Genomic DNA, 13741 nt, shown 5'->3' with positions numbered 1-13741 from the left:
TGGTCACAGCCTTCAGTCAACACACCTCCATCTTAGGCCTCTGCCTCTGAAAGTTTGGGCCTAGGGGTACATTCAGTTCTGCGGATTAACTCAACTGGCTTAATCCAGTTTATCAATATCAATAGTGCAGAGAAGAAGTCTCTAGAGCAGGGGTCTGCAATGTATGGCTCTTTCTGCAGGAGCCATAAAGTCAATTTTTTTTCAGGTGCCGTTAAAGGAGTATGCTCTGTGAGCACTGTATGGCTTTCACGAAATTACATTTTTAAAAATGTGGTGTTTATGGCTCTCACAGCCAAAAAGGTTGCTGACCCCTGCTCTAGAGGGCAGAAAAGCTCAAATTCACAGAGCTAGCAAATGACCAGAAGAGCAAGTGTACAAAATAGACAGAAAGCCAAACTCAACAAGACAGAGCCACAGGTCTCTCCTACTCAATTCAAACTGAAAGGTATGCAGATAAAGTAGAATTCTTGGTTATAAGGGAAAGATACAGCACCCTCTCCCCCACCTACTGCATGAAGACCCATGGTAGAAATCCAGGTGACTGGGATCCCAAGGCAAGGCCTCAATGCCAATGGAGTACCTTGGTACCACCACCACCATGGGAAGCTCAGAGCTCTGACCAGGCAGTTAGCAGGGAGGAAGACTAGAGGTTAACTACCTTTAGCCTCCACATTTTCACCTTCACCTTCACCGTTCAGCTTTTGCTGGCAGCTGGGGAAGATTTGGCCTCAGGGCACATCAATGAAGCAGGTCAGCTTGATCAGCCCAATCCAGTTAATCAGCTCAGCAGAGAAGTCCCTTTAGGGCAGAAAAGCCCAAACTCACAGATCCAGCAAATAAATAGAGGAGCAAGAATACAGCCAATAAGGGCAGAAAAAGAAGGAAAAATATGAGTAAACAACAGAAAAAGAAAAATCAAATTACAATCAACAGCTTCTATTCAGGCAATGAACAAAGAATAAATGGAAGAGATGAGGACCAAGGAACCCCAAGCAAAAATTCAGAAACTCCAGCAAACTAGATTCAGGCTCTGGAAGAACTCAAAAACAATTAAAAAACAATTAAGAGAGGTTTAAGAAAATTGGGAAAAGAATTTAAAAAGTAAAATAGGTTTTCAGGAAACAGAGGCACATGAACTAAAACAAGAAAATATTGTCTAAAAAGTCAGAATTGACCATTTCAAAGATGAGGCAAAGAAAGTAAAAGATAAAAACAATGATCTACAAAGAAAAATAGATTGAAAGGAAAAGAAGGATCAAAAAAAGTCAGGGATGAAATTCAGTCTTTAAAAATTAGAATCTAACAATTAGAAGAGAATGACTTCTCAAGGCAGCAAGATCTATACAAGCAAAATCAAAAGAATTAAAAAATTAAGTAAAATATGAAACACCTCACTCATAAAACACACCTAGAAAATAGATCCAGTAGAGACAATCTAAGAATTATTGAACTACCAGAAAATCATGACCAAAGAAAAAGCCTGAGCATTATTCTACAGGAAATTATCCAAGAAAACTGCCCTGATATTCCTTAACAAGAAGGTAAAGTAAATATTGAAAGAATCTATAGCTCGCCTCCTGCATTAAATCTCCAATTGACAATGCCCAGGATTGTTATAACCTAAATACAGAATTGAAAAGAATCACAAAAAGGTAATTAAGAAGGAAAAACAAATGTTTTAAGGGATTCAGTAAGGTCAAATGATTGGTATTCCTATATGAAAAAATGAGATTGGTAACTCTTAAAAATTGTAATTATCATTGGAGTAGCTAGAAGAAAAATACTTAGAGAGTACAGTGGTAAACTGTACAAGACAAAATGACAAATAAAATAATATAAAAAACTAGGGGTTAAAAAGAGGATTATAAGGATGATATTAGAAAATAAGTCTCGTTATATTAGTGTAGAGATAAGAAGTAGAGAGAAGCTGGCTTGAGAAAGGAATTGGAGTTTCAAACAGAGCTGAGACAGTGTCAGTTTCAAGTCTAATGGTTTTTCTGTAACAGTTACACTCGCTGGGTGTGGCAGTTAGTCTCTGATGGTTGGCAGAGTCCCTAACAGAGACTCTCCTGTGTGAGGTAGAAGGAAAGGAGAGAAAGACCTGAAGGAGTGAAGTGTTTTCCTTTCCCAACCTGGGAAGCAGTAGTGTCTATCTATCACTGTTTTTATAGATTGTTTTAAATCTGAGAAGACCAAAGAAAAACCTGGTCTTTGGTTTGGATTCTGAGTCTCCTAAAGCTCAGAGTCCTAATTTGATTCTTGTTGAGACTCAACCAGCTAGCCTTTGTTATTTTTATAACTTGAAAGCGAAGTTAAGAATTATAAGGATAATAATAGTAGTTTATTTAGAATAGTAAAAATTTGGTTTGGTCAGATCAGGAAGGATTAGTGTAGCCTGTGAAAACAGGAGAAGCAGTTCCTTTTAGAACCAGGGAATTTTATTTGGGTGGAGTTAGAATCCCTTAGAATTAGAAATCCTTTTTTATTGTAATATATTCTCAATAAATAGTTTATTTTTCTATAACAAGAGTCTCTTTAGCATCCTTGAGCCTGGCCCTGAAGGGAAGCTCACTTATAAGCTTCACCTCATTCATATAAACTGAAGATACTTTGCAAACACAAAAACAGAGTATTTAAAATCAGTTTATAAATAATAATCAATCCATTGCTTATGTTATTTTACAGTTGCCTTTTATTTTTATAGATAATATTAACAGAAATGGGAAAATATATGAAATGGGGTAAATATATGTTTCATAAAGAAGCACATGGGGCTGGGGGAAGGGGGAGAGAAGACCAATACAATGGAAGGGAGGAAGAGATTAGTGACAGATAATACTTAAATCTTACACTCATTGGAATCAGCTCAGAGAGGAAAGAACAGTCAGATCAATTGGGGCAGAGAATTGTATTGTGCCCTATAGAGAAGTAGAAAGATAATAAACAGGTTGGTGGGGAGGGGAGCAATACAAGGGAAGGAGAGGCTGGGGGGTTGTTTAAAAGGCATTATAGTCAGAAGGGAATAATAAGAAAGGAGGAGGTGGGAAGGGGAATAACATTAGGGAGGGGAAAGGCGGGAAACTGACTAAAAGTGAAAAGTTGGAGGGGAGTATAAGAGGGATAAGAGAAAAGGTAGAATTAATGGAAAAAGTCAAGATGGAGGGGAATACACAGACAGTAATCATAACTGTGAATGTGAATGGGATGAACTCATCCATAAAAAGGAAGCAGATACCAGAATGGATTAAAAACCAGAATCCTACCATACACTATCTACAAGAAACACACTTGAGGCAAGTAGATATACAGAGGGTAAAGTTAAGAGGGTGAAGCAGAATTTCCTGGGCTTTAACTGAGACAAAGAAAGCAGGAGTAGCAATTATGATCTCAGATAAAGTTAAAGTAAAAATAGATTTGATTAAAAAAGATAAGGTAATTACATCTTGATGAAAGGCAGTATAAATAATGAAGAAATATCAGTACTCAACATTGTCAACATGGATTTTTGGATCACTCAGTTTACCCTTACCTTTGAGAAATCCCAGTGCCAAGTACCCCTATTTTGGTTTGAATATTAAGCAGCTTTTTGTTTTGGAGGCTTCTCTATTGGATGAGAGTTTTCCTCTCATGAAGTTCAGTTTCTTAGTTTGACCTTTGCCTTTGATTTGTTACAGCTGATGCTTCTTAATACCCTAGTTGCCAACTGCAAAGAGGTTTACAAATCTGTTTGTGATACCTAATTATCCAGAGGATATGAGGACTCCCAATTTCCTTTCCTTTTTGGAGAAAGCATCTAGTGTGTTTTCTCCCAGGGCTGAGGGAGCATCTAGTATGGTGCCTTCTCCCAGGGATGTGGTTCCCAGAGTCTTTGACTCTGCATGGTAATCAAATATTTGAACTTTATTCCTTTTTCCTGATTAAAGAGTGGGTTTTATAATTACTTGGTAGTTCTAGTTATTTCAAAGTTAACAACATATACACCAAAGGGTATAGCATTCAGATGTCTAAAGGAGAAACTAAAGGAGCTTAAGGAGGAAACAGATAATAAAACCATACTAATGGGGGACCTCAACCTTCCCCTATCAGAACTAGATAAATTGAACCAAAAAATAAAAAGGAAAGAAGGGAAGTGAATGAAATGTTAGAAAAATTAGAACTAATAGATATCTGGAGAAAAATAAATAGGGTTAAAAAGGAATATACCTTCTTTTCAGTATCACATGGCACATATACAAAGATTGACCACGTACTAAATAGAGCACAAAAACATTGTAAACAAATGTAGGAAAGCAGAAATAATAAATGCAATTTTCAGACAATAATGCAATAAAATCATAATCAACAAGGGCTTATGGAAAGGCAAATTTAAAATTAATTAGAAACTAAATAATCTAATTTTTCAAAACTGGTGGGTCAAAGAAACAATTACTGATTTCACTAAAGAGAAAGACAATAAGGATACATGTTAAAATCTATGGGATACAGCCAAAGCAGTACTCAGGGGGAAATTTATATTCCTGAGTGCATGTATCAAGAAATCAGAGAGGGAAAAGATCAATGAATTGGGCATGCAACTTAAAGAATTAGAAAAGAGAACAAATTAAAAATCCCCAGATAAAAAAATTGGAAATCCTAAAAATCAAAGGAGAAATTAATAAAATTGAAAGTAAAAGAACTATTGAATTAATAAATAAGAGTAGGAGCTGGTACTTCAAAAAAACAAATAAAATAGATTTTTAAAAAGTCCTGGTTAATCTAATAAAAAAGGAAAGAAGAAAATCAAATTAACAATATCAAAGAAGAAAAGGGTAACCTCACCTCTAATGAAGAGGAAATTGAATTATTGAAAACTATTTTGCTCATTTATATGGCAATAAATATGTTAATCTAGGTTAAATGGGTGAATATTTAAAAAAATATAAACTGCCTCGATTAACAAAAGAGGAAATAGAATATTTAAACAATCCCATCTCAGAAAAAGAACAAGCCATCAAAGAACTCTCTAAGAAAAAATCCCCAGGGCCAGATGGATTCATCAGTGAATTCTATCAAACATTTAAAGAACAACTAATCCCAACAGTATACAAATTATTTGACAAAATAAGCAAAGAAAGAATTTTATCAAATTTCTTTTATGACACAAATATGATACTGATTCCAAAACCAGGCAGACCAAGGACAGAGAATGAAAACTACAGACTAATCTCCTTAATGAACATAGATGCAAAAATCTTAAAATAAAATAAGAGCAAAAAGACTACGACAGGTTATCACAAGGACTATACACTATTACCAGGTAGGATTTATATGAGGAATGCAAGGATGATTTAATATTAGGAAAACCATCCACATAATTGACCATATCAATAAGCAAACCAGCAGAAATCACATGATTATCTCAATAGATGCAGAAAAAGCCTTTGACAAAATGCAACAACCATTCCTATTGAAAACACTAGAAAGTATAGTAATAGATAAGTATTTCCTCAAAATATTAAACAGTATATATTTAAAACCATCAGCAAACATCATCTTCAATGAGGATAAGTTAGAAGCCTTCCCAATAAGATCAGGAGTGAAACAAGGATGCCCATTATCACTTCTATTATTTAATATTGTATTAGAAATGCTAGCAGTAGCAATTAGAGAAGAAAAAAATTGAAGGGATTAAAGTAGGCAACAAGGAGACTAAACTATCACTCTTTGCAGATGATATGATAGTCTACTTAAAGAATCTGAGAAAATCAACTATAAAGCTAATGGAAATAACAACTTTAGCAAAGTTGTAGGACAGAAAATAAACCCACATAAATCATCAGCATTTCTATATATTTCCAACATAACTCAGCAGCAAGAGTTAGAAAGAGAAATTCCATTTAAAATCATCCTAGACAATATAAAATATTTAGGAATCTATTTACCAAGACAAACACAGGAATTATATGAACACAACTATAAAACACTTTCCACATAATTAAAACTAGATCTAAATAATCAGAAAAACATTAATTGCTCATGGGTAGGATGAGCAAATATAATAAAAAGGACAATCCTACCCAAATTAATTTACTTATTCAGTGCCATACCTATTAAACTACCAAGAAACTTTTTTCTAGAATTAGAACAAATTATAAGAAAGTTCATTTGGAAAAATAAAAGATCAAGAATATCAAGGGAACTAATAAAAAAAATGTGAAGGATGAGGGAGGGTTTAGCAGTACCAGATCCTAAACTATGCTATAAAGCAGTAATCATCAAACCAAAATGGTAATGGCTAAGAGATAGAAGGGTGGATCAAAGGAATAGACTTGGGGTAAATGACTTCAGTAAGATAATGTACGATAAACCCAAAGATCCTAGCTTTTGGGACAAGAACCCACTATTTCACAAAAGCTGCTGGGAAAATTGGAAAACAGTATGGGAGAGATTAGGTTTAGGTCAATATCTCACACCCTATACGAAGATAAATTCAGAATGGGCAAATGACTTAAATATAAAGAGGGAAATTATAAGTAAATTAGGTGAATAAGTATACCTGTCAGTTCTATGAGAAAGGAAAGAATTTAAGACCAACCCAAAGATAGAGAATATTACAAAATGTAAAATGAATAATTTTGATTACATTAAATTAAAAAGGTTTTGTACAAAGTCAATGCAACCAAAATTAGAAGGGAAGCAACAAATTGGGGGGAAGGGGGATTTTATAACAAAAACTTCTGACAAAGGCTTAATGTCTCAAATTTATAAGGAGCTAAATCAATTGTACAAAAAAATCATGCCATTCCCCAATTGGCAAATGGGCAAGGGACATAAATAGGCAGTATTCAGATAAAGAAATGAAAACTATCAATAAGCACATGAAAAAGTGTTCTAATCCTCTCATAATTAGAGAAATGCAAATCAAAGCAATTCTGAGGTACCACCTCCCACCTAGCAGATTGGCCAATGTGACAGTAAAGGAAAATAATAAATGTTGAAGAGGAGGTGGCAAAATTGGGACACTAATACACTGCTGGTGGAGTTATGAACTGATCCAACCATTCTGGAAGGCATTTTGGAACTATGCCCAAAGGGCTTTAAAAGAATGCATACCCTTTGATCCAGACATACCACTGCTGGGTTTGTATCCAAAAGAGCTAGTAAAGAAAAATGCTTGTGCAAAAATATTTATAGCCATGCTTTTTATAGTGGCAAAAAATTGGAAAATAAAGGGGTGTCCCTTGATTGAGGAATGGCTGAACAAATTGTGGTATCTGATGGTGATGAAATACTATTGTGCTAAAAGGAATGATGAACTGGAGGAATTCTACGTGAACTGGAAAGACCTCCAGGAATTTATGCAGAGTGAAAGGAGCAGAACCAGGAGAACACTGTACATGGAAACTAAAACATGGTGGCACAATCAAATATAATGGACTTCTTTACTAGTAGCAATGAAATGATCTAGGGCAGTGATGGGCAAGCTTTTTAAAGAGGGGGCCAAAGGAAAGGAAATGCTCATCTGTCAATCTGTTTCTAAGGCAACTCTTTGGAAGTTTCATTGTATTGCATCCTACTCATTGTATTCGTAAGATTAGGAATAATGTCCCATAGCCAGATAGAACATTTCACTAGGCCGTGGTTTGCTCATCACTGATCTATGAGAATCCTGAGGGACTTAGGCGAAAGAAAGCTATCCACATCAAGAGAAAGAACTGTGGGAGCAGAAACGTAGAAGAAAAACATATGATTGATCACATGGTTCAATGGGGATATGATTCGAGATTTTGGCTTTAAAATGATCACTCTATTGCAAATATTAATAATATGGAAATAGGTTTTTAACAACATGTATAACCCAGTAGAAATGCTTATCAGCTCCAGAAGTAGAGAGGGAAGAGGGGATGGAAAGAACATGAATCATGTAACCATGGAAAAATATTCTAAATTAGAAAAGAAATTTTAATGAATTTTATTTGTATACATAATTTGAAAGAATAAAATATTTTTAAAGTGTGTGTATATGTATGTATATATACATATATATGTATATCGCTCCCTATTGGGACATGGAAAGCTCACATTTGTTTAACAAAAATAAGAAAAAAACTTTTTTCCCCAAGATCATCATTCCAAGCAAAGACCACAAAAGAATTTTAAATGAAATGTAAAAATTCTTTAGGACATAGAGTTATGCACATTACCTAACAAAAAATGTCATATAGCTTAAAATACCTTTCAAAAGGAATTTATTTCATTACCATTCTAAATTGAAGAGATCCAGAGAAAATAATAAATCCTCTAAATAAGTAAAACAGAATGAGCAACTTGGGTTTATTTTAATTAGGAATGCAAATAACATGCAAAAATTATTGTTCTAAAATTATATTTGTAAAGTTGACTACTCCTTTCTATATTCTTTTTATCACAGCAACAAAGCACTAGATTCTATTGCGGTATGAATAAAATGCAGCACTAAAGCTGAGTCTACTTTCAGTTTTAATTAAAATGTTTAATTTTTATAGACTTCAAGACCCAATACTATTCTCTCAGACCCTGAATCTATATTAATTTGTGTAGATGTACTAAAGACTACCAAGGACAGAGTAATTTTTAAATTAAAGAGTTTAATAACTTCAGTCACTGAAAACTTATAAATTGGTTTTATTGGGAGGCCCAATATTTATTTTCTTGACTTCCTGCCAAACACCTATTAGAATACAATTTTTGGAGTTCAATTTATGTAGAGCAAAGAAGTGGTTACTAATATTTCATGTCAGTAGCTGAGGCCTTTGGTGAAAAATAGTAACCCATTCCATTTTTGGTTAGGAAAATATACTCAGTTTAAAAACTGTAGAAACATTTGTACCTTTTTTTTTTTAAACCCTTGTACTTCGGTGTATTGTCTCATAGGTGGAAGATTGGTAAGGGTAGGCAATGGGGGTCAAGTGACTTGCCCAGGGTCACACAGCTGGGAAGTGGCTGAGGCCGGGTTTGAACCTAGGACCTCCTGTCTCTAGGCCTGACTCTCACTCCACTGAGCTACCCAGCTGCCCCTAACATTTGTACTTTTTAAATGTTAAACTATGCTGACCCAAGAGAAGTGTTAGTGCCATTTTAAAAAATGAATATACAAATTATGTAATAGTTGCAAAATTTAAATGAAATATTAAAATCATTTTCAGTTCCACAGGAGAAAAAGAAATTGGTGGAAGTTTTAAGGAGGATTAATCTGAAGCAGGGAAACTTCCTAATAGTTAAAATCATTTTGAAATGGTAACGTCTGCCAGGGTGGGTAAAGCCTCATCAACAATCTTGCAAGTGAAAGGCAGATGCCCAGTACTTGAGGACATGATATTCAGTCAGTGACAAGATGGTCACCAAGGTCCTTTCAATTCAGATTATGTGATTCTTTCCTGTTGCTGGAATTTGTGTTATTTGGAATTTTGGGGGTTCATTTGAGCCTTAAAATATTTAGATATATGAAAACTTCCTGTGGACATTTAGGGGACTTGAAAACTACATTTCCCATGATTCCTCTTGTAATGCAGGTAGACAGGAAGTGTGATTATGTAAAAGAACAGTCTAAGACTCCTGAGGTCATTGGAAGTGGTCTCTTTGGTATGAGGGAGCCAGGTGGTCAGAAGATATGGTGGGGGATTTGAATTAGATCTTAGCAGGCATGTGCTCTTCTTATATTTAGACCCAACATGGCTTTAATTAAAATATTAATACTTCTATTTACATCCATCTATATCAATTTTAATAATAACAAATTTCTTTGTGAAGATTCCTTCATAAAACTTCAGAATACAAGGGATATAAGTTTAAAGACAGAGATACCTGATATTAATTTCTTACTTTCTCAGCTTTCTTATTCTATTATTTTCAAGAGAAAGGATCAAAGGGAAAAGCCATGCCACAGTTGAGCAAAGTCAGAAAACATCTATAAAATTAAAAAGGCAAAATTCAAAGGGGAAAAATATTTTGTTCCACTGAAATCAATTTGACTTTTGGCTCTTGACTTCAAACTTGGTTCTGTTTACTTAAAAATATACTCTTAATATGGTAAGCATAAACCACAGATAAGTATGATCACTTTTCAGGCATAACAACTGCTCATAAAGTTGAAAGATTTCTAGGAAAACAATTTCTGAGTTATTTAGTTACTTGATTTCTTGTGTAGTTTGATCTTAGAATAGTTTAGTATGACAATAGAACTTAGTATGGCAAATAACATTCTTTACTGTCATCAAAACAGAAGGCCTTACCTTAAAGTGCATTCCATTTCAGAATGTGTAGAGAAAACACGGAAAGTGTATTTGTCAACTAATAAGGAAAAACTATCTCCTGGATTCAACCAATGCCATTTATTTGTCTCCAATGGCAATAGCTGGCTCTTTTCAGAAGACTGATGAAAACAAGGATTTATATGAGTCTGTCAAACAGAAAAAAATAACAATAAAAAGTATGCTATACCTTGGCAAAATATATGCATCCTTGGGTACTAGGGCTATAACTGTTTTTTGCCAATTAATTAGCTATGTTTAATGCATAACTTGAATGCCACCTTCTAAAAGACAATTGTCCTGATCCCACAAGTTGCTAGTGTTTCCTCTCCAAAATTACTTTGCATTAATATAAAATATATTTTATATTTTTACCTGTGGACACATGACTTCTCACTAATATAATGTAAGCTCTTTATGGTCAGCAACTGCTTTGTTTTTTTCACATATCCCCAGTGACTAGCATTGTATCTGGTATATAGGAGATACTTATATTTACTAAGTACTTATTGAATTGAAAAAATTAAATTAAATTAAAATGCTATATGCTCTAATTTCCTTAGACCCAATTATCATTTCTTAGAAATATAACAAATTAAAATAATATGACCAAAGACATAACAATTTAAGCAGTGTATAATTTAGGTATAAACTCAGTCCTAAATACTGTCAAATATAATCATATTGACCACATCATCATATATAACCATATCCAGGATCATATCTTATATACTTGCCCACGAAATGAAAAAAGAAAAAGAATTTTTACTGTTCCTCCATGGAAATAGCCAAGCAAAGGATGAGCAAGCTTACTATGAAGTTTAGGCTGACTCATACATTTTTTTTTCCACATAATCATCTCACTTCTCCTTTTTCACCCAAAAAGGACATATACCTGAATATATTTAACAGGAACTTACAATAACTAAGTATATGACTTTATAAACATTTAATGTAAAAACTAATTCCTAAAAAATTCTAAATCTAAAAATCTTATTACTTCCTTTGTCACAAAAATTTCAAGTAACCAAAGAATTAAGGCCAGAGTGATTCAGTGAATAAGGGTATAATATAATGCTAGACAATTTTCTGGTTCATCTTGAATTGGGTCTTCATGAAATAACTTAGTTTTTTAAAAAGTAAATTCTAAAAACATGATCATATTTATGTTTCTAAATGCAAGTATAAAAATGTTACCAAGTCAAATAAGAGACTTGCAGATTATGGTATGGTTGGTTAGAGTTGTGGTTCCTTACTATATAATTCTACATCTACTACTTTGCATTTTCTATGCCACTAAGTTCTTCTATTAATATACATTAAGTTCATCAGATAGCTTAACAGACCTGTTAAAAGTCACTTTGCCATTTTAATATGCTAACATATTAAAAACCTAAAACTGGTTATCAGCTTTTTTCAAAATCTTTTAATTCTGAGCTTAACAAATACCAAATAAGATATTTCTATAAATAAAGTAGTAACTCCAAAGCAAAAAGAAGGCACAGAAGGCTGATCACATGAGAGAAAAGGCCCTGGCCATAATTACAAAGCAAAGAGGAACACTAGCACTGGTGACTACAGAGGACCAGGGACCCTTACTGAGAAAAGACCAGAGCCAGACCAGGAGAGTAGTAACCTTTATTTCTTCCAGGATCATACCACCTTAACATCATCAAAAATTTGCAGACCTCCAGAACTAGCACTAAAAAGAGTAGCATGAAGCTTGAGAGAGTTCCCCTCCACTACCAAATGAGCAGAGTCCAACATTAACAAAGTGTTTGAAGACAAAAATAATCTTGAAAAATGAGCAAACAACAAAAAAATAATCTGACCATAAAAAGTTCCTATGGTGGCAGGGAAGACCAAGATATAAACTCAAAAGAAGACAACAATATGAAAACAGCTATTCTAAAAAAAAAATCTCAAAGAAAAATGCAAATTGGATCCAAACCCAACAAGGAGACCTAAAAGATTTAAAGGAAAAAATGAATGGTAGAGAAAAAATTGGGAGAATAAATGAAAGTAAGGCAAGAAAATCATGAAAAGAGAATTAACAGCTTGGAAAAAGGCATAAAAAGGGAAGGAAATAATAACTCAACAAACAGAAGTGGCCAATTGGAGAAAGAAATATAAAAGCTCATTAAAGAAAATAATTTCTTAAAATTTAGAATTGGGCAAATGGAATCTAATGAATCCATGAGACTTCAAGGAACAGGAAAACAAAGTCAAAAGAAGAAAAAATAGATGAAAACATGAAATCTCTTTGGAAAAACAAATGACTTGAAAAATAAATCAAAGAGAAATAACTTAAGAATTACTGGATTATCTGAAAAGCACAAAGAAAGAACCTAGATACTATATTTCAAAAAATTAGTAAAACTGTCCTGATATCTTAAATTCATAGAGTAAAATAGAAATGGAAAGAATATCTGACATTTCCTAAAAGAAATCCCCAAATGAAAACTCCTAGGAATAGTACAGCCAAATTCCAGAGCTCCCCGGTGAAAGAGAAAATACCTCAAACAGCCAGAAAGAAACCAAGTCAAATATCACAATGACAGTAAGGATCATAACAAGATTTAGCAGATTTCACATGAAAGAAATAAGAGGTTTTGAATCTATTCCAGGAGGCAAAAGAGCTAAGATTATAATCAAGAATAACCTATTCTGCAAAACTGAGCATAATCCTTCAGGGTTAAAAAAAAGCGGGGTATTTCATGGAGTATAGGATTTTCCAGCATTCCTGTTGAAAAGTCCAATGCTGAATAGAAAATTTGACATTTAAGTAGTCAATTCAAGGGAAGCATAAAAATATGAACTTTTGTTAAACTGTTTACATTCCTATTTGGGAAGGTGATGCACTTAGAACTTTATGGTGGGCATGGATGTGAGTTGATTATGCTGGAATGCTCTCCAAAAAATATGAAGGGATGAGAAATAAGGATGCACTGGGAGAAGCGGGGAGGGACAGTTAGAATGGGGAAAATTTTCTCTCATAAAAAAGGTTCTCAAAGAATAACTGTTGTTATGGAAAGGGAAATGGAGTGGGGGTAATACATTACTCTCACAGCAACTGGTTCAAAGAGAAAATAATTTTTATATATACAACATGCTCAGTTGTATGTAATTTACCCAGTAAGGAAATAGGAGGGGAATAGGATAAGAGAAAGGCAGGAGATGATGAAAGAGAGGACAAATTAAAGGGAGGCAGCGGTAAAAAGCAAAGTAAGACTTCTGAAGAGGGACAGAATAAAAAAAGAGAGAGAAAAGAAATAGAAGAAAAAGGGAAGAAATGGAATGGAGGGAAATACACATTGAATAATCAAAACTATGAATATGAATGGGATAAGCTCACCCACAAAACAGAAGCAGAAAGCAAAAAGGAACAAAATATTTACAACAGAAATACTGAAGCTTAAATACAGGGCTGGAGTAGAATCTAATATGCTTCGATTGACATAAAAAATGCAGAG

The 13741-nt window shown here is 33.9% G+C and overlaps 1 protein-coding gene across 1 annotated transcript in view; it reads right to left on the bottom strand.

Moving 5' to 3' along the window:
• Nucleotides 1-13741, bottom strand: part of APLF (aprataxin and PNKP like factor) — a 78600-nt gene that overhangs the window by 55581 nt on the left and 9278 nt on the right. The window contains exon 3 of the mRNA XM_044659486.1: nt 10251-10417. Coding sequence (XP_044515421.1) covers nt 10251-10417 — 167 coding nt within the window. The remainder of the gene's footprint in view (nt 1-10250; nt 10418-13741) is intronic.

This window comes from Gracilinanus agilis, chromosome 2, assembly GCF_016433145.1.
Source record: "Gracilinanus agilis isolate LMUSP501 chromosome 2, AgileGrace, whole genome shotgun sequence".
Lineage (NCBI taxonomy): Eukaryota > Metazoa > Chordata > Mammalia > Didelphimorphia > Didelphidae > Gracilinanus > Gracilinanus agilis.
Note: the sequence above shows the minus strand (reverse complement) of the source record. Positions and strands in the feature narration are given on the sequence as shown.